At 43.4% G+C, this 25,841-nt stretch overlaps 1 protein-coding gene across 2 annotated transcripts in view; it reads left to right on the forward strand.

Annotated features, from left to right (window-relative positions):
* The first annotated feature begins 364 nt into the window (after positions 1-364).
* SLC44A5 (solute carrier family 44 member 5) overlaps positions 365-25,841 on the forward strand; it is an 88,647-nt gene continuing 63,170 nt past the window's right edge. Inside the window, exon 1 of one of the 2 annotated variants that reach the window (XM_063343581.1) lies at positions 365-479. In XM_063343581.1, coding sequence (XP_063199651.1) covers positions 449-479 — 31 coding nt within the window. In that variant the 5' untranslated portion in view covers positions 365-448. Of the gene's footprint in view, positions 480-719; positions 903-25,841 lie in introns of those variants that run through there. The other variant, XM_063343580.1, reaches the window with a different exon arrangement.

A 25,841-nucleotide genomic window follows, 5' to 3' on the forward strand; every position in this document is an offset into this window, starting at 1 on the left:
GGGCGGTGGATGACAACTACAGGAAAGTTTATGACGAGCGAGCGGTGTTTGCCGGGACTGAACCTGTTTCTTGGCAGAATCATGAAAACGCCCCCGCCCAGAACCACGACCGAGGTGTCGGCGTTCCCCCCGCCCGGGAGGAGACAGAGAACCCGGCTCCCTGCGAGCACAACGCAGCGCTCCGGATACTGGGGCGGCCGCTGCCGCCCGCCCCGCCCCGCCCCGCCGGGCTCAGCACGGCGGCCCCGGACAGCTCCGCGGCTCCCGGACGGCCGCCGCTCCCCGCCGCCCCAGCGCCCCCCGTCTCGGGGCAGGGAAGGGGCAGCCCCCCCGCCCCGACAGCGCCCCGGGCGCCCGCCCCCCTGCCCGGGCCGCCCCGGCTGCCGGCTGCCGCGTTCCGCGGGGAGCGGCCGGCGCTGAGCGCTGCGCCGGGCAGGACGGGGGGAGGATGGAGACCCCCCCGCCGCCGGCCCCCCCAGGTACGGCGCCCGCCGCCACCGGCTGCCGAAGTTGTCGCCGGCGGCCGGGCCTGGGCGAAGTTGGCGAGGCGCGTCGCGAGGCAGGGGCACGGCCTGGGGTGGGAGGTGGGGGGGGGGCACGGCCCGTCCCGCCGCCCCTGCGCCCGCCCCGCGGCCCCCCCCCGTGCCGCCCGGCACCGCCCCCGCGGGCTCGGCGCAGGCGTGGGCCGCGGAGCCGCGGGACGGGAGGGTCAGGCGGGGGCGGGTGGTGTTCCGAGCGGAGCGGAGGAGTGGGGGCTGCCCGGCCGCTGCCGCCTCTCATGCCCGCACGGCAACAAAGGGCGCGCTGAGCGGCGGGCGGAGGTGCCGGGCCCCGGCCGTGCCGGCGCGGAGGGCACCGGGAGACGATGGCGAGGAAGGGAGAAGCCTCCGCGCCTCTCTACGGTGAGCGTGGGGGCTCAGCGGGGCGGGGGCGGCGGGGGCTGGTGCCTTCCTCCGGCCTGTTCACCCGGCGGCTCCGGCCGGCGTGCGGCGGCGGCCGGAGTTTGTTTCCCCTGGGCGGATGCCGGGGGCGGGTGGGCGTAGGGACCCCCCGTGCAGCGGGGAGCCCCCAGAGGCGCCGGGGCTCTGCTGGTGCTGCGGCGGGCCCGGCCGGGAGCTGCCGGGAGGGCCGGGCTCGGAGCGGGGGGCAGCCGGTGGGGCAGAGATGGGGGCCGACAGGGCCGGACTCCCCCGGCCCCCTCCCTGCCAGCAGGTGCGTGGCGGCCGCTTTGTCCGCGCTCCGGGGGGAGAGGCTGCGGGTCGGGGCGGCCGGGCCGGGCGGAGGGAGGGAAGGGAAGGCCGCCGGGCGGCAGGTGCGCGGCGGCAGGGAGGGCCCGGCGGTTGTGGCCGCTGGGCCGGGCCGGGCCAGGCCGCGCGGGGCCGGTGTGGGGCTCGCGGCCGCTCACCCGCCGTAGGGCCGAGGTTCCGCGGCCGGTGCCGGGGGTGCCGGTGTTCGGTCTCAGGGGTGGGAGCGCCGGAGGGTGCCCCGCTCCCCGGCGGGGAAGGTCAGCGGGGGCAGAACCTCATCCCCCGGCCCTGCTCCGCCTGCCCGGCGGGAGCCGGTGTGTTTGCGGCAGAGGACGCGGGGCTCGCCAGGCTGCCCAGCCCGTTTGAAGGTGTCGCTACGAACCGATTTCTTCTCCCAACGTGCGCGAGATTTCCATGGCAAAACAAGTGCAGAACGGGCAGAGCCCCTTGGAAACAAGGCTGCCGCTGTGCGCGTCCCGGCGGCGGCCGGCCATTGGCTGCGTGCGGCGGCCGGGCAGAGCGGGGCCGGTGGGGCAGCCGGTGCCGGGATGTCACGGGCGCGCTCTGCGGAGTGTTTACAACTCGGAAAACTGTTATTTTATAATTCATCTCTGTGGTCTGAACCTTGGTCTGGCTGAAAGAAAATTCACACCTTGGCTTTCTCCCAAAAAGGAAAAGGGGGGGGGGAAGCCTTTAGGGGGGGAAAACAAGCTAGAAAGAAATTAAGTGTGTTTCAAAGGTGAAATCTAAATAGGTGAGAGTGTAGTTATTTAACTTCTGAGAGAATCTGTTCCCGCTTCTGTGGAATTCCAATGGTTTTGCAGGTTACTGCAGAGGGAGTAGGCCTAGGACCGTGGATACGCAGCACTGATGGTAGAAAGGTGGGCTTGGAAATACTCTTCTGAAAGAAGAGCAGGCATACAGTATTTATGGAAGGGAAAATACCTTTGGGAAGTGTTCAGTAAGTGCTGTGTATGCTTCCTCACTTGCCGTTTGTAAGCAAGAGCACCCTGGTAAGAAAGCCATGACAGGGACTGCTGAGCGTTGTACTGTCATAATACAATAATTCTTTAACTTCATTTTTTCGGATAAGAAAGGGTGATCCGTTAGTTATTCAAATTGAGGGAGGAGGGCTGTGTATCGCTAATCAATTTGTAGTTCTGAAGAATTATTCCGACAATAAATTTTGCTATTTTAGCTGTTTCATGTCATCAGTGTGTTTACTTCCTTTTATCTCATTTGCATCTGTGGATTTGGTTAGTGATAGCATGTACTGTGTTACCACATTTGCAGGGATCTTGAGTAATTGCTCTAGTCTTGTATTGGGAAGCAAGGTTTGAATTCAGACTTGTTTTCCCTGTTAGATCACATAATGTTAAAGACTTACAAAAGGAAAGCGCAGCATTTCTAAATTCAGCATATACAGTATGCTTTCCTTTTAAATTAGGTTGCTGTAATAGTTATTCTCTTGACTTTGTTGTCTCTGCCAGTAGCTGGTTATTTATTAGCCCACAGGTATATTTTTCATAGGTATAGGTGTCTTAAACCTTTCTCCTTGGAATATCAAGGATTCCTCAGTTTCAGCATTTATAAATGACAACGGCAAATTCTTCTCAAAAGTGCAGGTCCTTTAAATTGCGGCATCAGTCTGATTCTGTAAGTCGAGCCCATGGTTGACAGCTGACCTTAGGCTCTGTGAGCAGTTTTGTAACTGCCGCGGGTTTTCTCTTTGCGGCAACAAGGATCCCATCCGATGGCTGGTTATTAGAGTGACTGCTGGAAGCCCAAGGTGTGGGACAGAATGGTTGGCTGGTGGTGCGATTGTGGCTCTGTAAAGGTTCTGATAATCCCACAGGCACTTTGAGGCCTGTTCCTCTTAAGCTCTCCCACTTTTAAGCTGCGTTGTCTGTCTGCATGTGCGAGTCGGATTGTGAGTTCATCTTCGAAAACAAGCTTCTTCGTGATTCCTTAAGTTTAGTCTTCATTGGGGTAGCTGTAAGCTGTCTCCAGGAATTGCATCAAGTTTTTCCTTAAAATGGGTTAAATATGAAGGATTTGTCAAGAACAATGGCATTGACTTTATTGAGGCCTCTCTCTCTAGCAGGGGACTTCCAGATGAGAAAAACCGAAGTTTTTTCACAACAGGAAGGTTGCCACTGAAGCTTAAGGAGGCAAATTACTCATTATTTCCTTTTCTCATTATAGCTCATTTTTGAGGTTGTGGGATCTTTATTTTTTAGCCAAAGTAGTATTAGGGGCTGTGATGTGACCGTTGAAATGGATGGTAAAATTCTTGTTGACTTCACTGCAGAATGAGGCTCTTAGCGGTGATTGTGCCATAAGCAATTTCCTGTGGTAGCGGACTGCAGTTCAGTTGTTAGCTTACAAATCACCAAAGACCAAATGTATGATGACATGGCCTTTAAAGAAAGCTTTTATCACTATTTTAAGGAACATTATTGAGAGGAAGTATATAAAGTGCCAAATTTTATTACTTTCAACTCAAATTTAGCTAGCTAGCTTTTTTGTTTCTGCATGTTTAGATCCTCTCTACGCCTGTGATTTCTTTTGCCAGTAGCAGCTGCAACCAAAACTTGATCTGTAATTGGGATTCCTGGTTACTGCTGTGAAGTGACCGTGCCAGTTTTTTTTACTAAAAAGAATTGTATTTGTTTATTTTCCCAGGTGGGGGAGGTTCTTCTGTTTCCCTTGGAAGAGCTTTTGATGACTATGAAACTTTCTATTAACATGTGTTATTTCTTGTAGCTTGGCCTGCATTTCCCTTTCTTAATCTCATCCAGCGACACGTGTGGGCCGTGCAGGAAGGGCATCCCCAATCTGAGGCAAATGGGCTATTTAGCCGTAGCAGCGTCATACGATGTGGAAGCTGTTGGCTGTGACGCTGCTGCAGATAAAGCCTCCTTTGCTCCTGCTGGTAAATCCTTGTGTGCCATGTAATTCATTTCACCTTCTGAGGTTCAAATTTCATACCAGTGGGTGACATTCATAGTAAAGCTGAAACTTGATTTAGCACTTTATTCATATTTGAATATACTCAGAAGTGTTAGAAGTAGGTGAAACTCGGATTCAGATTGTTTGAACCTTTCTTCCTCTGACGTAAATTTGGTCCGCTTTATCTAGGCTTTGCAGTGCCTATTTTAGGTGGGATAAGTCATTTACTCTTTGAGCACATCTGCTGAACCTAGGTACAGAGCTTCACCAGTGTCTGATTTTGCTAACATCCTAGTTTTAGGTAAAACAATTCACTGTGTAATAAATTTAGGATGCTGGGGAGAAAAGCAGAGAGAATTTCAGAAGCAGCACTTTGTAGTGTGTTTCCTGTTCTTTATTATGGCACACAGGTCTCTTTGAGTGGGAACTTTCTCTCTTAGCATGCTGCTTCATCTTTTGCCTGGTGCTGTGGTACTGTCCTCCACAACATCCTTGTCCCAAGAGTTGCAGTCAATGGCTCAATATCGAAGTGGAAACCAGTAACGAGACGTGTCTGTATTGGGACCAATGCTATTTAATATCTTCATCAACAATAATGGATAGTGGGATCGAGGGCAGCCTCAGCAAGTTTGCAGATGACACCAAGCTGAGTGGCGCAGTTGATTCGCTAGAAGGATGGGATGCCATCCAGAGGGACCTGGACAGGCTTGAGGACTGGACCCATGAGAACCCCTTGAAGTCCAACAAGGCCAAGTGCAAGGCCCTGCACCTTGGTCAGGGCGATCCTTGGTATCAGTGCAGGCTGGGAGATGAATGGTTTGAGAGCAGCCTTGCAGAGAAAGACTTGGAGATACCAGTGGCTGAAAAAGTGGGCATGAGCTGGCAATGTGTGCTCGCAGCCCAGAAAGCAAACCATATCCTGGGCCACATCAAAAGAAGCGTGTCCAGCAGGTCGAGGAAGGTGATTCTGCTGCTCTATTCTGCTCTGGTGAGACCCTGCCTAGAGTACTGCGTCCAGCTCTGGGGTCCTTAGACACAGACCTGTTGGAGTGGGTCCACAGGAGGCCACAGAAATGGTCAGGGGGCTGGAGCACCTCCCCTGTGAGGACAGGCTGAGAGAGTTGGGGTTGTTCAGCCTGGAGAAGAGGAGGCTCTGTCCAGGGAGTCCTTATTGTGGCTGTTCAGTATATAAAGGGAATTTGTAAGAACGGTGGAGAAAGGGTTTTGTTACCAAGGCCTGTATTGACAGGACAAGGGGCAATGGTTTTAAACTGAAGGAGGATAGATTTAGATTGGATGTAAAAAAGAAATTTTTTATGATGAGGGTGATGAGATGCTGGAACAGGTTTCACAGAGAAGTTGTGGATGCCCCATCACTGGAAGTGTTCAAGGCGACGTTGGATGGGGCTTAGAGCAACCTGACCTAATGAAAGATGTCTGTGGCAGCGGGGTTGGACTAGATGATCTTCACAGGGCCCTTCCAACCCAAACCGTTCTATGGTCTGTATATCGCTTTGTATTGTAGCAAGCACCTATTGTCCAAGTTGTTTAGATAACTAAAATACTTACACCATCCCTCAAATTTGCCTGGGTAGTAATTACATGAAGGAGAAGGTGGTGTGTTGACTGAACAGTAGTTAATTAAATTGAATTTTATTATCTGTTCCAAATTTTTTGCATTAAAAAAATAAATTCCATGAGTACTGAAACTCAGGAAGCCAGGTTTCCTATGCTCGTGTCTTGTGACTGATTGACTTTGTTGTCAAAGTCAATGAAGTTTTGGGGGACATGTAGAGAGTAACTTGCTTTCCTCCCATCTTTGGTTCTCTGCAGTCTAATACGGTGTTTGCTTAACCTTTCGTGTCTGGCGGCATGTACAAGGTAGTCTTTCTCTGCCATCTCCTGATTTTCACAAAATGTAAGATTATCTTAATATGCATATCCACTTTTCTAGCAGATTTAATGGAAGTTAATGATGGAATCATAAGTTACTGGAAAGTATAAACAAAATGCATGCAGAAGGTTTATGCAATCACATTGTAGATTTATTGAAAAATAGGTTTAATAAACACAACACTTAGAATACTTCCAAAAGGGTGACTTGTTGAAAAAAGCCGAAGGTACTGCAGTATGTACTTTTGTTGACATAAAAGTGACAAAACAATTTTAGGTCACTTACGTGGCTGCTGTTTCTCTTTTGGCTTCATAAACATAAAATGAATGCAGTAGGGGAGACACACAAGACCATCACGCTTTGTGTATGTGAGCTAGCTTTCTAACACTGCAAAGTATGAGGAACGTTTCTTCCCAGAGCAGAACTGGGCTCTAAATCAGGTGTCTGATGTCGAGATGTGCCTGCATACTCCGAGCTGTATGACACATTTATTACTTGTAGTCAGGAAGTTCATGATCCTGTTGAATGTTTTTATAATGAGTTTGTTTTCTTGGAATAGATAAGACATAAAGTATATATCATAATTCACTGAACAATCAGTATGGTGTCAAGAAAGAATTAGAAAAGCAGTACAAATTTGTTTCATTTTACCATTTTGTCATTAGAAGACTTTAACTCAAATATATCTCTAAAGAAGTTAATAGAAAGTTGTGCCCCAAAACTTTAGGAAGTATAGGACTGATAATCCGAACTTTTTCATGTGCATATTAAATTACAATTTTAGAGAGAAAATAAAGATCCCTATAGAACTACATGAGAGTAAACACAAAGTTTTGCAATAGCTTTCTAGATAAATTACATTTGATTATGTAAATATGCATTTCAAGACTGCTTAAATACACGTGTTTGTAATCCGTACTTTGAAGACTTTAAATGCATGTTATTGACTGCAATAGGATATGATATAAATATGTATCTAGACAGCATTAAAGACACATACTATTTTTATTGGACTACGGTGACTATCTCTATTAATGTGTATTTTAAAAAAAAGTAGAGTATTTACCCAATAGAACAGAGAGTTTCTGAACAGCAGTGTGGTTTATTGTGTATTATGGTAAAACCCTGATTACAAAGATAACTGGACGTTCTTAGTTTTTTGTGCGGTTGTGGTATTTCAGAAGCGTGGTGATAGTGATACCTTCATGGGATTCCTACGTTTTGCTGATCTCGGAAACAGTTTAAACTTCTTTTCCTCATTTGTATTATCATGGAGAATTTTAAGGGATGACTTGGATTTATAAAGCTAGGTGTATTATAAGTTTTTGCAAGAGGTCTTCAGCAGGTTATTGACGAGATGTAAACAATACTTCAGTTAAATTTACAAACATCTCTTTTGATACAAAAATAAGTGCTTACTTTATTAATCTAAGTATCTGAGTTGAATTCGGTGTACCACCTTATAATATGAAAAGTACTGTGTACCAGAAACGGTTAGGTCAGTAAGTGAATAGGCAGTAAAACCAGTAGGATTTACTCAATACAAATGGCTCATCTAGTGGTCTAGTGCTTCTTTGTATTTCCTGAGCCAAATTAATTACTTCAGTTTCCGGTCCAATTAAGATTCTGGAGTATGTGAAAGCATCCAGACTCTGATTTATCATCCTTTAGAGCTTGAGTATTGTAGTTCTTTCAGTTTATTGACTTAAGCTGAGCCGTGCTTGGGAGTAAGGTGTTGCTCAGCCATGAACAGGGATGACGCAATTGGAACATCTTTAAGTAAGGAGATTAACTTAACTGTTACACACAGTTATACGTTGTTCAGTTGGTTATTGCTGAGGGGTATGACTGTCACTGAACATTACCTAAAAAGAAATAGTTTAACAAGCTAGGCTTCTTTATGATTAAATAAACGTTGTTTTGTCTTTTAACAGGCAGGATATTCCCCTCAACTACGTTGAGGGGACATCTTCTCTGCTAACATACACTTTAAAAATGATGTAATGAAACTAACTCTGACCTTTGCACAGTTTCTACGTGATACAAACTGGAGGGAAGTGTGGGTGTGTAATGGAGCTGTCACGCAGGAGGACATATAGCACAAACCCAGGGCTCTAAGTGGAACTCCCTGTGCTACGGGAACTCCCTGTGCGTATGGAATTTTTAAAGCCTTTAGTGTTCTTATTTCCCTGGGCTGTGTGCTCTGAAACAGGAGACATTGGACAGAAACATGAAGCATAACTTGCAGAGTTAGAATTACTCAGCATAACTTGGTAGTTTTGCCAGAGTCAGTGAATCCTTCTGTTCAGGAATCCATGGATATTTCTCTGCATCAGGGCACCAAGAACACTAACAGGTCATCGTTGCCCTGAGGAGTCTCACCTGGGGCTTCCCCCGCCTCCTCTGCCCACGGGCACCATTTAAGCTCAGGGCAGTGCCTTTGGTTCCCGCTGGAGCTGTGTCCCGGGGGTGTCTGTCCCTAGCCCTCTTTCTGAAGGGCTCCGTGGAATCCCCAGGCGGACCCTGGCCTGTTGCCCTGTCTTGCCTGATGGTCACTGAGCTGTCAGGAGGACCTTTGCTGTCCCTGCTTTGCCTCTGGCGCCGTAGGTGCGAGGTCGTTGCACAGCTGGTGTTTTGGGCATCCGGGGTTCCGGACTTGCCTTGTCTTAGGGAGCGGTCCTGCTCTTACTCCTCCTCGGCTCTCTAGTCTGTCTCCATGTCAGTTTGCCTTTTCAATATGACTGTCAAACACTAAAAGCTGATCCTTTTTTGGATTAATCGGCATTTTGTGCATTTGCCACAAAGAAGTTGTTTTCACATCTCAGCTTGATAAAAGAGAAGTCAAAGAAACCTCTTTGTATCAAATGCAGAGACACTAATGACTTTGTGAAAGTGAGATGTGGTGCTTTTCTGATAACTATTTGATGTGTTTATGCTCTGGTGTGCTGGCAGTTAAATATCCTCAGGTGTTCCATCTCTTTCCAAGCTTCTCTTACTTTCAAAACCAGGTACAGCCTTAATGTAAAATAAAACCAAAATGACATCTAGCCCTGCCTATTTTTCTCTGATGCACATACGTGTAGTATAGTTGTTTACATATCCTTGAAAGCCATAGAGTCACAGAATGGTTAGAGTTGGAAGGGACCCTGAAGCCCACCCAGTGGCACCTCCTGCTCTGGGCAGGGACACCTCCCACCAGCCCAGGTTGCTCCAAGCCCCGTCCAGCCTGGCCTTGAACCCCTCCAGGGATGGGGCAGCCACAGCTTCTCTGGGCAACCTGGGCCAGGGGCTCACCACCCTCACAGCAAACAATTTATTCACAATATCTCCTCTAAATCTCCCCTCTTTCGGTTTAAACCCGTTCCCCGTCGTCCTATTGCTATGTTCCCTGACAAAGAGTCCATCCCAGCTTTGCAGGCAGGGATGGGATGCTCCTCACTGTTCCTTCTAACTAAGGAAAGGCCACGCAGCAATACTTGCACTTTTCCAACCTTGATTCGCATAAGTGAAATCATCCTTTCCCTCCTAGACAGCACTGAAGAGAGCTGCAGCAAGTGACCGTACTCCTTGAGTGTACTCTGTTGAGCAGTCACCTCTGAGGTCAAAGCTCTTTTATTGTACTAAAACCTGAAACCATGCCTTTGGTTGTCCTCTGACAGCTGCCAAGGCAAGGAAGTTTGGCCTAAAGAGATCCTCTCCCTAACAAGGACAAAGAACTAGGGTTCTCAAAAGATGTTTGGTGAGTTAGTTCTCCAGCAGGAAGTCTCATGCTTGTACCTCTTTCTTAAACCAGGAGATAATCCATTAAAATATATGGTTTAGTGTGTGCTTCTGACATGATAAGGATGGGAACCTGTTTCTGCCTCAGGAGCATGTGTCACCAGAAAGAGGAGCTCTAACACGAGTAGGACAGGATTCTGCTTAATTATCTCTTCTGCACGGCAGATAATATATAGAAGAAAGTAAGTATCTTTTTCAGGTTAAGAGATTCCTGCTGGGCCAGTTGCACGCAGAGCATCTAGACTTGCACAAGCTGATGTGCCATGAAATCTGGTAGCTGAATTAGTGTCCTTCATGATCAGTGAAATAAATGAATATGCTGAATAATAGCTCTGGTACTTATTATTTAAGATTATTTATACTGGATCGTACAGTAAAATTAATTGTCTTTTTTCATCACATGCGTTTCTACAAGAGAATTTCTTGGACGTGATCAGGTTGCTAAAAAAACAGCTGACTAACAGTGTAGCAAAATACAGTATTTATTTTTAGATTCCCCCCCCCCCCCCAGCAGAATGATAAATAGTTCCTACGTTGCTGCTTTGCTCTATCTGACAACAGGCAATGAGCTGTATCTGTGAATACTCCTTTTTGTTGGTTTCGGTACAATGCAAGGTCTGTGCTAGCATCTAGACAACTGCTATAAACAGGAAAATCATAATAAGTGCTATGTCCCTGTGACCAATACTCTTGAACTCCTGTAATATTTACCCCCATGAGTAATTTAAAGGATTGAGTGGGATTTGTGAGATAATAAAGTGCTTAGATATGTGTATGTACATATATATATATATGAAAATATGTATATAATAGGTACATACATATCCATTTTCTGTTAGCGTTTTTCTAGCATCTGTCCAGGTCCCAATTCCACCTGGACAGAACATCAATAACAGAATTATTATGGCCTTGAATACTTAGTTTCATTTGGAAAGCAAGTACCATAAGATGCGCGTACACTATATTTCTGTTTAGGTAGTTGATGCTGCTCACTCGCGCTCATGGGCTCTCCACAAATGACTGAGTGTTGTCACAAGGCGAGTGTGACGCCAGCCCAGTCTCTTGCCACCAGCGTGGGGGCAGCCACTGCTTTGGGACTCTGTCCCAAAGGAGAACCTCTGTCTTGGCAGCTGTCGTAAGGCTTATTTTGCAATTGTAGAGAAAATAATAAAAATAGCTCAGCTACGGGAAACTGCTGGCCTTTTCTGCTGATCCCTTTGTAAGGAAAGGTTTCCCTTTCAACCAAGGGAATAAAAAAATCTGTAGGTAGTGAATGAGTGGTTTGGGATACTGAAAAACAAAACAGGAAGAGAAATCAATGAATGTTCCTTAACAAAACAAAAGCAACCCCAAACCAAGTGAATCTGTAACTGGGGATAGTAAACAAATAAACAGCCCCCCATGAATTCTGTGCCATAAGCTATGAGTGACGATGCATAGTCACCTGGAAATGCGTCTCTTGTTTATGGCTAATAGCTTGCTTCTGGCCTGCATAAAAGGTGAACCTGAAAGAGGAACTGGTTTCTGTGGTTAGTGTGGGAGCGCTGGAGGACAGGGCAGGACTCTGTTCTGCCTGGCTCTTCTTTTCTGGCCATTTCAAGCATGTTGGCCCTGCCCTGCCCTGGCTGCTCGTCCTCTCGTACAGGTCTGATGAGCACTTGCAGACCCTTGGGATAGCTGGGCAGTATCTTAAAACATGTCTTCCTGATGTTAGTGCAGTTTAACTTAGATATCGGTCGTGGTTAGTGCAATAAAGGGCAAAGCCGTGTGTGTCCCTGCTTCCCCTTGCTGCCACTGCAGCGTACGGTGTTGTACGTGATTTCTTCTTGCGATCGGGATTGGTTTGCTTTTCACCTCTGTCCTCACCTTTCCTTTTTCAAAGATGGATGAAAACAAAATATTTGATTAGAAGATTAAGTTATGTACTTATACTTCTGCGTGCTACACTTAACATTTAACGACAACTCCACGTTACGCTCTTTCTCTGCTGCCGCAAGTGCGTTACAAAAGCAGCAGCAAGTGACGTTGTTGGCTGCAGCCGCTTCTTGTCCATGTGAGACAATCTCCCAGCCAAACGCTGCTGGTGTTACAAGTGTAGACGCTTCCAAGGAATTGCGAGGTTGCGTTCCTGCAAGGAAAAAGAAAACTTACTGACATTATGAGCATAGATGAGAAGTTCTTGTACTATGTTGTCACTGCAGGCATCTGCATTTGCATCACCTGTGCACCTTGTGTGTGGAGCGTCTGCTGTGTCTGTCATCATTGTCTGTTTGTCTCTCTAAGCTCTATCTGTCTTTTTGTTAAAAAATAACCGTTTTTCTTGAAAGTACAGTTTTAGTTTATTGTCTGCTCCTTCATTGTTTTCTTCTGATTTAGAGGAATTTTGTGGATTTTCCTCCCCACCCTCACTGTGCTGGTTTCAACACTGCAGATCTGACCTGCAGCAAAACAAAAGTGAGTGAAAGGCAAGGGATTTGAGGTTTCTTCTGTGTTATGTTTGTGTTGTATGTCACTATCAACATTTTTTTAATTTTTTACTTAAAGTAATTGCTTGTGGCCAAAATATAATCATAGATAGAATACAAGATTTCTGTCAGGATGACTTTGTACTTGATTTCCAGCTGTGAGTTCTTCATAATGCGTGATTTCTCCCTGTAGGAAAAACTGCCATTTTCTTTTGGTAAAACCTCAGTAGTGAAAAACATTTATCAGCAAGTTGTTGGAGGTGATTCTGTTCATTTGTTTTGCGGCTTTCATAGAACTAGGTAGAAAGCACATGGCAGTGGACTTTCTATACAGCTCAAAGTTATTTGCAAATCTTTTCCAAATCTTCTGGTGAGTTATAATGCTGGATCTGTAATAAAATAAACATTTTGGCTATGAGAAGAATCTTCCTCTGAAAGCACTGAGTATGATGAATATTGTCATGGACTACCGCATTAGAAAAAGATCAGGAAATATTTAACGGATAAAGGAAACCTCTTGTTTTCGTCAGTTAGCTTTTAATGACTTGTGTGATACTCAAGACAGGAAACTTCTAGAATATATGAAAAGCTCACGCTTCAGGACCATTTTCTGGTCACTTTTCTTGAACAAGTAATACGCTCAAAGCAATTGTGAATGTAATTGTATGGATACAACTCTGACAAAATATTGGAGTATCCCAGAAATAACAGGTTTTAATACCTAATGATCAGAACTGCATTTGGCTTGATGTACACATTTCTGGTGGTGCACTTGCAAAACCACCGAAACACTTCTAGCACTGGGAACACGAGTGGGATGGAATGTGGACTGTGTGACAGATTTTTGCTCAAATTCTTTAGTGAGTGGGAAGTTTTTGAAGAGGAGGGGAAAATCCAAGCACGGAGGTAAAGAAAATGCCATGTTTGGGTGCTTTGGGTTTTCTTTTTTTTTTTTCTTTAAGACTGAATGATGGCTTTAATGCATATAGTGAAAACACGTAATTGTTTCAGTGTTCCAGCACAAGCTGGATAACAACTAAGGCAGGGCTTACCGGGGTAGGTATCAAAATTGTACTGAGGGAGACAGGGACTGTGTCTTGACATAAAACGATCGGTGAACATGTAGCTAAAAATGTGTCGCAAGACTATAGAGGTCACAGGCGAAGTGACTTCAGTATTTCCAGATTTCTGAGTGCAGTAATTCACAACTCTAACAGGTTTTTTACTTTTTTTTTCCAAGTATATAGTGAAGTGGGAAGAGAGGCTGAGGATAGTTATTGGTACGTCTGAAAAAGCTGGGGACTGAAAAGCACTGACTTCCATCCTTAGAACAGAATAGTAACTTGTAACAGCCTTCTGGCATGTGATCTTAGAAAAGTCGGTTTTGTGTCCTAGTATTCCCAACCTGTCATGTTTAAACTATACTAGTCTTCTCAAGTTTTATAGAAGCTTTGATTAGGTTTAGTGATTGAGATCTCGCGCAGAAGGTGGTCTAAGAGAAAAACTATTTGTAATCCTTCATTTTGCCTGTCAATAATAGGAAAACACATGGTTGTGGTTCAGGTAATATTTTTTGTTTTTTCTTCAAGCAAGTTCATTATTGCCTCTCCTAAATCATTCAGGATATACATTTATTATCTTCTTAAACTGCATTGTGCCAGTACATGCTCATTGTCTATATGGTTCTGTCGAGAAATCATATGGGGCTTACTGTGTTTCTTTGTAAGCATTCAGGAATCATTTCATTAGTGTATTATCCAGAAGTCAAAACAAAGTAGTAACATATTATAACTATCTCATTTATACGCAGTTTACTAGGGTTATAGTTTGACTTATTTGGATTCAGTTGATGGGAATATAATGTTCAGTTGGAAAATGCTTAGATGCCTTAGAAGAAATTATTGCCGATGGTTAAGATCAAGTCACATTATGGCTTGCAAGGAATTGTGTCTTGAAAACATGCTTGGATTTGACCTTCTTTCCTTTCAATTCATATCATTCTTAATCACAAAATTGCTATGCTTTAGATTCAAAATTTTAATTCAGAAACGGGTTTTTGGAATTGTTTATTCCATTTCTCAGCTGTCAGGATAACTGAAGTCCAATTTTAACTTAATGCCCTTAGGCTGCCTACTAAATATAACTTGTCGTAGACTTGTCTTTAGTGAAGGACATATGGATAAATCTGCTGTTGTTCTCGGGCTCCTGATGGGTCTTGTAAACTCTCCTACACTTACGTCACAGTTTGTTTGCCACGTGTCCTACTGCATCATCTCATTCCTGCCTCCCTTGCCTACCTGATTAGGCGTTTCCATTTCCACTTGCTTTGAAGTTCACCCCCTTTTTTTTTTCTTTTTTTTCCCCCCTCCAGAATAATTTTTGTTCCAGTTAATCAAGCTCCATTAATTTCAATTTAGATGGAGATCTGGTATTGTATCTTTTAAGCCAGAGGACAAATATTGCCATTGCTGCCTGGAAAGCGGAGAACATAAGAATTCTAAAGCATTTGATCAGTCCTGTTTAAGAGCAATATGATTTTAAAAGCAAACAAAAAACCCCAAACAAACAAAAAAAACCCCTTTCCATCCTGGGAACAGCACTCACAAAAAGAGACGCATCGCTATTGCATGGACCAGAGACTCTTTTTCAGCAATAATATTGAGCTTGTTTAGGAGACTGGGGAAATGGAATGGGGCAACACTTGTAATTGTTTCACAATATAACAGTTTACCACTGGTAGCATGAATTACACATTTCCTGAAGCTGCTACAGATCTAGTTTCCTCAGACTTAGCCTCTTCTTGCACTCAGAAGTTCTGCTCAGGAACTTTGAGGGCTATAGATACTGTGCAAAATTTCTGGATCCCACGTAGTTGGATACTTCTGCCCTCCATGCTCAGCTGTGCTGCAGGCATTCGTTCAGCCATCCCAGCAGCGCTGGCAGCTGTTAGAACAATCATGTATGTGCTGTGCTGTGGGGGGGTGTAGGAGGCTGACCCTCTTGGAGGCACAGCCTTACTTCGTGTGTCCCACCCCTTCCGTTTGGTGCATGTGTTGTAAATCTGTGTTTGGAGGAAATGTCACGCCTACTGTGTGTTCACTTGGCAGTTGCTACCAACCTGGAGGTGCTGGACTTAAGCCATGTGGTGCGGACATCGTTTCTCCTTCCTCACAGTTCCCCATCTTCCGAGGAAAAGCCTGTTGTTTGTCTGACTTGGAAAGCTGTGGCTTGAGCCAAATTGCTGCTGTTGGTCATCCAGGGATCAGTTCCCGGGAAGTGGTGTGGGGGTGTTGTGTTCTCACTGTTAAGATACAGGTTATATATTAACTGATTGAGTCTGATCATCTGTAAATGGGACCTGAAATGTTCATTGTTCAAGAGAAACACATTCACACAAAGACTAAAGTGAAAGACTGATTAGTGCTTGCGAAATCAAATATTTCAGAGGTGAAAATTTGTGACTGTTGTCATTTATTAATGGAAAACACTCTAGATGTTGAAGAGGCTGGTGAACCTTCCAGTGTCCTAAAAACAGATGAATGTTTCTTTCTTGATCAAATTTTGATCTCCTGTGTGGATGATGCTGTTCTGATTCAGACCACGTAGAATCCCATGTGACGGATCAGCACACCCCCACAATGGGGGAAGGCTCAGGGGAGATGGGCAATAACCATGAGCTCTGGGAATAATGAAGGGAAAGACCAGCAGTTACTGTAAAGAAAGCTGAACGCTTTCAGCTCAACGCAGAAAGAACTACATGGTAACCTTTGTTTTAGATATACAGTGGGTAACATAGTTGTGTGAACTGCCTTTCCTGAGACAAACAGTCATGTCTTCCTGAGCCAACCAGACCAGCATGGGGCAGGGCAAGTACATACGTGGTGCAGCCCATCATGAAGTCTAAAAAGAAAACGACCAACAAAAGGACCTTCAAAGAGGGCCATGGGCTTGAGCTAGCTTTGACTCGTGCATTTCTTCCCAGCGTTGTGATGATGGAGCACATAGCGACAGGCGCTGGGAATCATATTTGCGTTGTGATCCAACTGTACATTGCAATTGCTATATTGTGCTTGCGTTGTGATTTCTGTACGTGGTGGCATCGCTCTGCTAAACCCATGGAATGCCAAATATCATCAAATAAGTAAACTTGATACTAAACATTAAACCCTCTTAGTGTGGAATATCTAAAGTAACCTGGTCAGAGAGTATCAAACTCTGACACTAATGGACTCGTGACATTCCACAAGGGAAGAAAATCCCCTATTTTCAATGACTGACTTTAAACCAATTTTATTTGCTGTGAGTTACATATAACTCTTACTTGAGTTATAGACATCAGGTTTTCTTGCAAGTAAATTCAAAATACGCATTATTAAAGGCTACCATTAACCTGATGTAAATCTATGGTGACTATAAACGATAAGCATCTTCCTCCGTTTGTCTGCTATTAAAAAATATCCTAAAGCTTTAAAACCTAGTTAACCTTCATAGCTGCATTCAAAAATAACAGTAACTTTCTTGCATCTGTAATTCTATAAATTTGTAAAGGTTCTTACCAGTTTTGTTCTGTAATGTTGTAAAACAGTATATGTACTATTTGGCATTGACCTGAACTGTATATTAAAACAGTAACCTTTTTCTCTGAAATAGCTGTGATATGATGTTTTATTTATGCAACTTAACTTTCTTTTAAAGTAACAGTGGGAATTGTGTTTTTCTTGATCGTTACGCTTTCATACAGTGATCTGGCAGAAAGTCTGGGTGAAATGGCTAGTTTGGTTGGACTCGATGATCTTAAAGGTCTTTTCCAATCTGAGTGATTCTATGATTGTGACATACCTGATGGGGTAACGCTTCCCTTTGGATGCAGTATCACAGTATCCAAAGTCAAGGCCAGGCCTTCTGCAGTCTCATTGTGTGTACGCCGTTCCTCTCTTTTCTGTGGGGACTTGTGCTCAGACTGATGAAAACTAACTCTCCCGAGGACAAAATAAAGAGTGTTGTCTTTGGCCAGCTTGGCTGCCGAGCTGGCTTGCTGTCCAGCCGCAAATATGGAAGGATGCTGGCAACTCTGACATGAATTGCCTCGGGCTGCTGTAGAATTAGGTTAAATAGCTTCAAATTTCTGGTTTACAGGTGTTTACAACTCAGTGTTTTTAAACAAAAAGCTGTAGCTCTTGTTCCTCTTGTGAAAGTTTGGGAGCATTTTAATATCCCGTGATGGAAGCTGCTGTGTGGCCATGGTCTGTATAAATACAACTACACTAGTATGGAGCACAGAAGGGTGAATGTATGTTTAACGCCGCGTCACAGACTGTCAGCCTGTTAAACTTGCGATGGCTGCGAGTAGGATTAACGTGGTTTTCTAAAAGCCAGTGTAGAAAGCATGTGGGAGTAGTGGTGGACTTGTCTCATCAACTACCTCGCTACCTAATGAAGTACCTTGTGTTTAATCTGACATTTGGTCCTCTTGTACTGATGGCTGAGTAACAATGCTGTGACAATTGCAGTCATCCCATACAGGGTGGAGTGGTGTTAGGAAACAGTATGTATTGAACCAGACTGGACACGCTCTGGCGTCTGCTCAGAGCTCTGGTTTCTCCGCAGCTGTGTAGCCTGATAGAAAGCTGGACTGTGACTTGCCGAATCTTTGTTCTAACCTTGCTATTGCCACTAGTCTTCTGGATGACCTTGGGCAAGTTACTCTTTAGTCCTTTCACCGATTATAAATTACAGAAAACTATAACATTTTGTATATGAAGGCATTGTATGAGAGCTAGGTATTGTTCTTCTGTTCCTTCTCAGTTAAAGATCTTGCTCGTGTTGAAGTAGCAGCAGATAGCACAATGATTTTTAAGTAGAAGTGTAATCTTTAAAGTCTTAAAAAAGAAAAAAAAAAAAAGTCTGTGGATGCCTGTGCCAGTATATAGAAATTTTACTTCATTGGATACTTTAGGATTGATGGATGAAGAATTTTTTATATCGTAAATAATTTTTTAATATAACACTAAGATTTTAAACATTCTTTAGTTTTTCTTTCCTATGTTAATTAATAAATTACTCAGAGAACTTCCTTTAGTTAATTCTCAAAACATGGATAGCTATATAGTCAGAGAATTCCTTCCTTCAGCTCCTCGCCTGACCAAGAGAGTATTTGTTAGAGTGAGAGGGCTAAATTTAATGGTATCACTACATAACTGTTAGTTTAACTTTTACTTTCAGTAAAAACAGAATTCTAGTGAACCAGACTCAATAAGTCTAGGAACGATTAGATAATTTTTATTGAAAGTTATCATTGAGCCCAGTTAACTTTCCAAAGGATATATCTGTCTCTGATAGAAGAAATCATTACGTTTTAGACCATGGAAATTTCTTCACCTTGTTTTCCTGTTGTCTGCACTTGTCAAATTCCTTAAAAATAAATTTTCTTTGTACTCAATGTGTCTTGTGAGATACATAGCTCAAAACCTTCTCTCTTCAGTTTCTGTCAGCTATTTTATTCTGTAAAGGTGATCCTCTGGATAAAGAAGTTTTACTCAGATGTTATGCAGGTCATGATAGCCAAGGGTATTTCTGAGCCATTGTGGTGTCTTGGCTGCATGCGTTCCTCGTCAGTGGACGGGCTTTTGAACAGATAAACCCTCCTGCTGATCTGGTGTCTGTGTGCTTTGGAATGCCTTTTACCTACAGGGAACGGGGGATGCAAAGTTCCCTCTCTGTTACCTGTAATCCACAAAGGGATTCTCTTCATGAATCTCCCTTCATCTTCTGGACATTTGAAACACGGGCTTTTTATTCAAGAGCGGAAAGGTGTTCTGGAAGCAGTCAGTGATCATCTTCTCCAGCATTAAGATAAAGAACAAAGATCTAACAAGAGCTACCCTGGATATAGTGGGAGGTAAAAAAAAATAACTCAAAGCAAGAACCCTCTGCATTTATTTGGATTTCCATTGTTTTCTGATTTATACCTTTTGTCTTCAAGTGGTGAAGACACCCTAAAGGTGACTGTCCCATCACCCCTCATTGCCACAGATATATGCCTTGAGTGCAGGTGTAATTAGCGTCCTGCAGCCACAAGTAGTCTGTCCTCTGAAAGAAGGAAGAACATCGTAGGGTAGATGCCTTCTACTGTCACTTCTAATCATGAGGTCAGACTGATAAAAGTGTCTGTTGTCTTGGGAGTTTGGTGACGCTTCAAAGAAGCTATCTAGACCCAGACAGACAAGCTGCGAATGTTTGTAACAATTGTTAATTGTTAAGTTGGTGCCCTGGAGAAGAGAGGATCAGTCTGACCTTCAGAGTCCTCTTGTGTTCTTTCTGCCCGTTGCTATTCAGCGTCTGACAGCTTATGGGAGCTGCTTTCTATGAGCACCCCTAGTGATGAAAGACTGATGTTAGCATAACTTTCAACAGTCATGAACAAGGAGCATACACGTGCTCAATTAATTGCTGTTTTATGATGGTAAAAATTATTTACCTGTGTCTCACTTGCTAATAAAACTAGGTAAATTGAATATTAAGTCTAATTTAGAGACTGACTGTCTTGCTGTTATCACAATGTGTAAGTAAATATTCCTGTAGGGAAATGTAATCGGAGGCGTGTAAAACAATGGGAAGCAAGAAACTTCCCTGAGAAGGGAAAACAAAAGAAAACAACTTGGCTGAGCGTGGGGTACTTTATAGCTGGCTGACAGGGAGTGGTAGGGCTAGGATATGTCTACAGCGCTGTCGGGATTCAGAATTTAGGAGACTTGATCGTGAGCTCACATTACGTGGAGCTGTTTTGCACAGATCTCAGAAGAGGTTACTGCTGTAAAACGTGAACAGGGAGGTTCCCACGGGGGGATGTTCTGGCTGGAAGACCAAGGGAAGTCCTGAACAAAGTGCCCCCCCCTTGGGTCAGGGTGCAATCAGCATAGTCTAGACAAGAGCCCAAATTATTAGATTGCAGGCTAGGCTGGATAGTAACTGTTCCTCTGTTCTGGAGGCAGGGCATGGAGCAGGATGCAAAGCAGGATTCACAGCAACAAAAACTCACAGGAGCATGAAAAAGACCCAAGTAGGAAAGCTCCTGGAGTGAGGAGAGACCTCGGTTCAAGTCTCTGCGGTAGCGTTATTTTTATTTATATGTATATATATATATATTTATTTTTTTTTTTAGATGACAGCTGTTCAATATAAAGTCAGTGCTCTCACAGGTTGGAAACCAAACCTTCCCAGCAAGAAAATGTACCTGTCTACCGGTCCAGTTTTCCCCTTGGCTTACTGACTATGATCTCCCAACTTTTACATTCCTGTCCCTGCAGTGGTCTGCTCGTAACAGGATCCCTCAAGTTTTCATAGTTTCTTTTTTTAGGCCCCTAATTGAGTTTATAGACCTGCCCCTTCACCTCAGGCCAGCCTATAGTGGATTACTACAGTGGAGAAAACCTTTCAGAAAATAGTAAAAGACCAGTCAGAAAGCTTTAGATTCTGCTCTTTGGCATCTTTTTCTGTAGCATAAGGTTTGCTGCTTAAAACATCAGATAAACGCAACACTTTTGCTATTTTCAGTGCAAATGTTTGTAGGTTTTCTTGGAATTGCTGCTGTGTGTAGTGATTGCAACACATTTGAGTTGCTCTTTAAGAACTCCATCTGTCTTTTTTAAAAAAAAAAAACCCAGAAGATAGAATTTAGATGAAGTAGAGAGAGATGAAGTTTCTGAAGCGTTATTTCAGTCTAGTTCAAGTCTCACTCAGCTTACGGGAAAGACAAACACAGGCCCTTTCCTGTGGAACAGAGAGAGAAATCTGTCCTTTTAACTGAGCAAGTGATAAAAGATTTGCAAATGTTACTGTAGAATACTTGATAAATGCATGCATAAACAGTGTTCACATTAATAAAATGTGTTAGTAAATATATCCATAGTCATGGGAAGACTAATATCTATACCTTTAAAGTCCAAATGCTCTGGTGATGTATGTGAGTATTCATTGTTGAAAGTTTAGAGCTATGCTATTCCAGCTGGTGAGCGGATGCTTCAGTGAGGCCAAAGCTTGACGCCGCAGAGTTGTGGCTGCAACACAGTGCCTCAGTGGAAGAGGGTTTTTGTTACTGCTGTTCCCCTTGCTCCATTATGTGGATGACCACAAGTTTTTAATCCTTAACGTCACTGCATGACTTTTCTTTTAAAAAGTGCTGGCTGTGAAACTACAGGAGTTATGTAAATATCTGAGTATAAAAATGTATCTGTTTACATTATTTAGTCTTTGCAGCTGTAGCGATCCTTTCTGGAAGACCCTTGCACACCACGGTGTTAGTAATCCACATAACAGTTAACCTGGAAAGGCACTGTGCCGTGCCGCATGGACGGCTCAGTCTTCAGGGCTGTGGTGTGTCCTCTGGCTGCAGGAGAACCTGGCCAGCGTAAAGGAGGAGCCTCTAGACACCAGCAGTGGCCACCTTGACACCACCGGCATGGCCTTGGCTTTACCTTAAAGTGAAGAAGCATGTTCTCATGTCAGCATCCTTTCTTTGACAGTAGAAATATTTAATAGAGTTGTTTTCTTCCAAGAAAATCCTTTAAGACCTCTACAGACCAAAATGCTGACGAACTTCTCCACAGATGACAGCATGCCATGCTGTGATTTGAGGTCGGTGTGCAACACTGTGCAACTTGGGGTTCCCAGCATCTGAAGGAACGTCAGATTATCATACTGTCCTCTTCTTCCTTCTAGTGTTAGCACCAATAAATGGTATTTTAATCAATACAAGCAGCATTATAACTTTTGTGTTTGTTTATTATTAACAAGATTGTACTTGTTAATAATACAAAATGGCTTATCATCTCTTTGGAATACCAAGGGCTTTCTTTGCTGTTTTCAAAGCAGCATATAGTGTTAGTGGCTTGAGGGAGTATAGACATTCTCTTCAATCTTCTGTAACTCAAAAGGGCTTAGCTGGAACCAGTTCTGCAATGTCGCATATCAAAAAAAAAAAAAAAAAAAGAAAAAAAAAAAAAAGGCCTTAGTGGAAATCAAACACAGCATTTCAAAATATTATACCAGGTTCTTAGAGACAAGAACTGTTTTAATTCCAGGTTTATAGAATCATAGAATCTTCAAATCTTCATGGTTGGAAAGGACCATCGAGTCCAACCATATATATAAACACCTCCCCACACACCCACCCCCAACAAAAACAAAACACCAACCCTACCGTCTCTGCCACTAGAGCATGCAATGCCACATCCATTAGGACCTCCAACTTAATTTCAATTTTGAGACCTTTCTATAATAATGTGTAGTAGCTTAGTAGACAACAGAAATATTGTCCAAAGGGGGTGATAGCTGTTGTAACATTCTCGTTTTACAGAAGCACTAGTTACAACTGTCAGTGATTTTACATTAGTTTTTAAAATGTGTTACTGTGTTTCTGTAACATTTATTTTTTGCTTTGTACCCTTCTTTGAGCTGGTAAACAGTCTGTATAATACCAATAAAAATAGTCTGGTGTTAATCACACAAAGTGGCAGTAAGCCCACCTCCATTTTAGGCAATGCACTTTCTAAACACAAAAACTGAGCAACTCTGTGATTAGTATTTCTCTTGAGAAAAGAATTTCCAGTCTGTTGGTGTGATATCACACAAACCTAATGAAGCCTGAGAGCGCTGCATGGAACAAATTAAGCAAGTCAGGGCACAAATCTGATCTTGGCTAAATAGATTAAAAACTGTAGCAAGTCAAGTGAAGTTAGTGAGTTATTCTGGATTTATACCATTTTATTTAGACCGGAGAATGGCCCATACTACTGTAAAAATAGAAATGGAATCAAATCCCATAGTATGAATGTCCTCTCAGACTTTTGATATAATCTCAAAATTTGGCCGTCTGATAGTTGAAACAAAAATGTTAACATGCCTAATAATGGTAATAAACAGTTGATAGAATGTGTGGCAAAAGGTTGGAACACAAAAAGGATTTCAGAAGCATACATAATGGCATTTTTATTGGGATACTGATTCTGGAGTTGCTCTGAGGCAATTTGTTTTTTCAGTAGCCTCAGAGTGTAGTACACACCAAAAGATCATGTTTTCAGATTTCAGACAAACAATATTTACGCTACAGCGCCGTCAGCATGGCATTTACCTTTTTTGCAAGAGATGTTTAATTTCTGTCAAAATTAAATATTAGGGGTCCTTAGATTTATTCTACCCACAGAAAACTGATTTCCTGCAAAACCAACAGAGTTTAATCTAACTGAAAGTTAATTACATCTTGAAATCTCTTTAAAGGCCTAGACCGGTCTTTGCTTCTGTTGTCATCATCCCCCACCTTTCAGAAGCGAGAATCTGCCCTCCTCTCCCCCGGCGAGAAGGACGCCTTTCCCGTGGATTCCAGCAGCAGGCATGGTGGGCGTATGCGTGCGGAGAATTTGGTGCTGTTCTTTCAGGTGCCGCTCAGCTTTAGTGAAGGTTTTGCTTTATCTCTCCATTGTATCTTTAGAAGTCTTGTTTCTAAAACAGAATTATGTCTCTGTGCTGGTCTTTTAGAATTCCCTCTCCTTATAACACAATCTTGCCCAACACCAAGATTCTTAAAACGTCGTACACATTTATCACAACAGAGGGAGGAAAAAAGTAGAGGTTCAGAAGATTATTGAAAATGTTCTCTTCAACCTTTTGATAGAAATGTAAACAAAACTGATTAAGTTGTGTTGATAATTTCCACCTTTATTTCACTGAGGTGTGCTGCTGAATGCTTGTGGAAGTCTTTGCACTTTCTTAGGGAACTCACCCTTAATGACAACGAAAGAAATTCAAACAGTAATTCAGTCAAGTGGCATCCTAAAGCGACAGAGTGTGATATGAATGGTTTGAGAACACCACCGTAACTGAGACTGAATTACAGCCTCCTTAACGTGAGGTCTGTGAATACCAGATGTATAAAACATTTTTATGTCTAAGGTTGAGCAGAATGAAAACCTGTCACCCAGCCGCTGCCCTGTTGTATATATATATGGCTCAGTGGAATGACAATAAAAAGGTGGTTAGGAAGAGAAGTGAGAATAATTTGGGATTCAGGATGGAGGATTATTTAAGGGCATGTGAACTAGGAAAACGAGGATTGAAGGACATGTGGTACAGAAGGAAAAGGATTACAGGGCCTGGAACGTTGGAGGACACAGATGATTGGAATATAATTTATGAATATTTGCACATACTCTGCTTGTACTTGAGCCAGGGGAATTCCATGAAGATCTGCCTGTTCCTGAGGGATTACTGTTTTAACAGAACAGGCATTTCTGCTGAACTAGAAATGAAGCGTGTAGTCTGCTAGCTAAGTGTAGGTGATGCAAGCGTTATCATGCAATAACACATGGACACATGTCACCTGGAGTGTTAAAATCTTGCATTTCAGCATCACAGTGAAGAAAATCCTTCCAATTACGATTTTAAATCTATGTGTGTGTTTGCTCACAGACACACATGGAAACAAATTGTAGGTAAAATACAATAATTGCAAAATTGCTAGTTAATAGTATTTTTTAGCTTCTCCAGAGATCTGGAATATTTAGTGAGTGCTAATAATAAAGTCATATATTTCACATTTATGTGTAGTATAGTGCAGATGTAGTGTCTTCTTCCTCACTTTCCTTTTTTAAAGAGATTAGTGGATTAACAGAACGCTAAGGAAAAAGTAGGGTATAAGCACGCACTATGAAATCTTCCCTTCACCCACTGACAGTTTAGTTTTGCAATACCTTTCATTCGTACCAACCAGATGTTCATGAGAATGAATGCTGCGGTGCGGTGGTTCACTGTAGAAGCCAAACTCAGACTGCAGACCATGAAATTTATGTTGGTGTGCAATTGCCTCAAGGTCTCAAGAGATTAGATTAACGTACTAGGGTAATGCATTCTGTAAACTCAATTCTAATTTAAGCATGGTATCTAAAGGGCGTGAAAAGAGTTCTGGGACCTGCCCTGTCTGCAAGTAAACGTGTCCCAGGCGTGTTCTGTCGGTGTACCATTGGGAAGGACAGAGTAGGGTTCTTCATGGCACCAGTAGCAGAGTTACTGGCCACTGGCACCTGTCTTACTGCTATAAAGTTCAGCCTAGCAAAGCATGTTAGCAGCACCTTCATGGCCAAATCTTAGTCTCACGTGCTTTGCAGCATTTGGCAAGAATCAGAGGCAGACTGTCCTTCAGCACATCTTTTTGCTGTCTGCGTACTAATAACTGACTTCATACGTGCCAGAGAAAAGTGGAAGTAACCTGGGTGTTAACGTGTGCCATTTTAAATACAGTTTTTATTGGGACATATAACAACAATAATAACTTATTGCTTATTATTATAATTGTTCTTGACTATACTTTTCAGAGCCAGATACCCCTAATAGAAAAAAGCATTGCAGTGGATTCAGCAACAAAAATATAATACTAAATGTTCACATTTCAGGATTTATTTTGCTTCTGATTCCTATGATTTCACAGTTTTCACAGGTTATTACAACTTTGTC

Source organism: Chroicocephalus ridibundus, chromosome 8 (genome assembly GCF_963924245.1).
Source record: "Chroicocephalus ridibundus chromosome 8, bChrRid1.1, whole genome shotgun sequence".
NCBI lineage: Eukaryota > Metazoa > Chordata > Aves > Charadriiformes > Laridae > Chroicocephalus > Chroicocephalus ridibundus.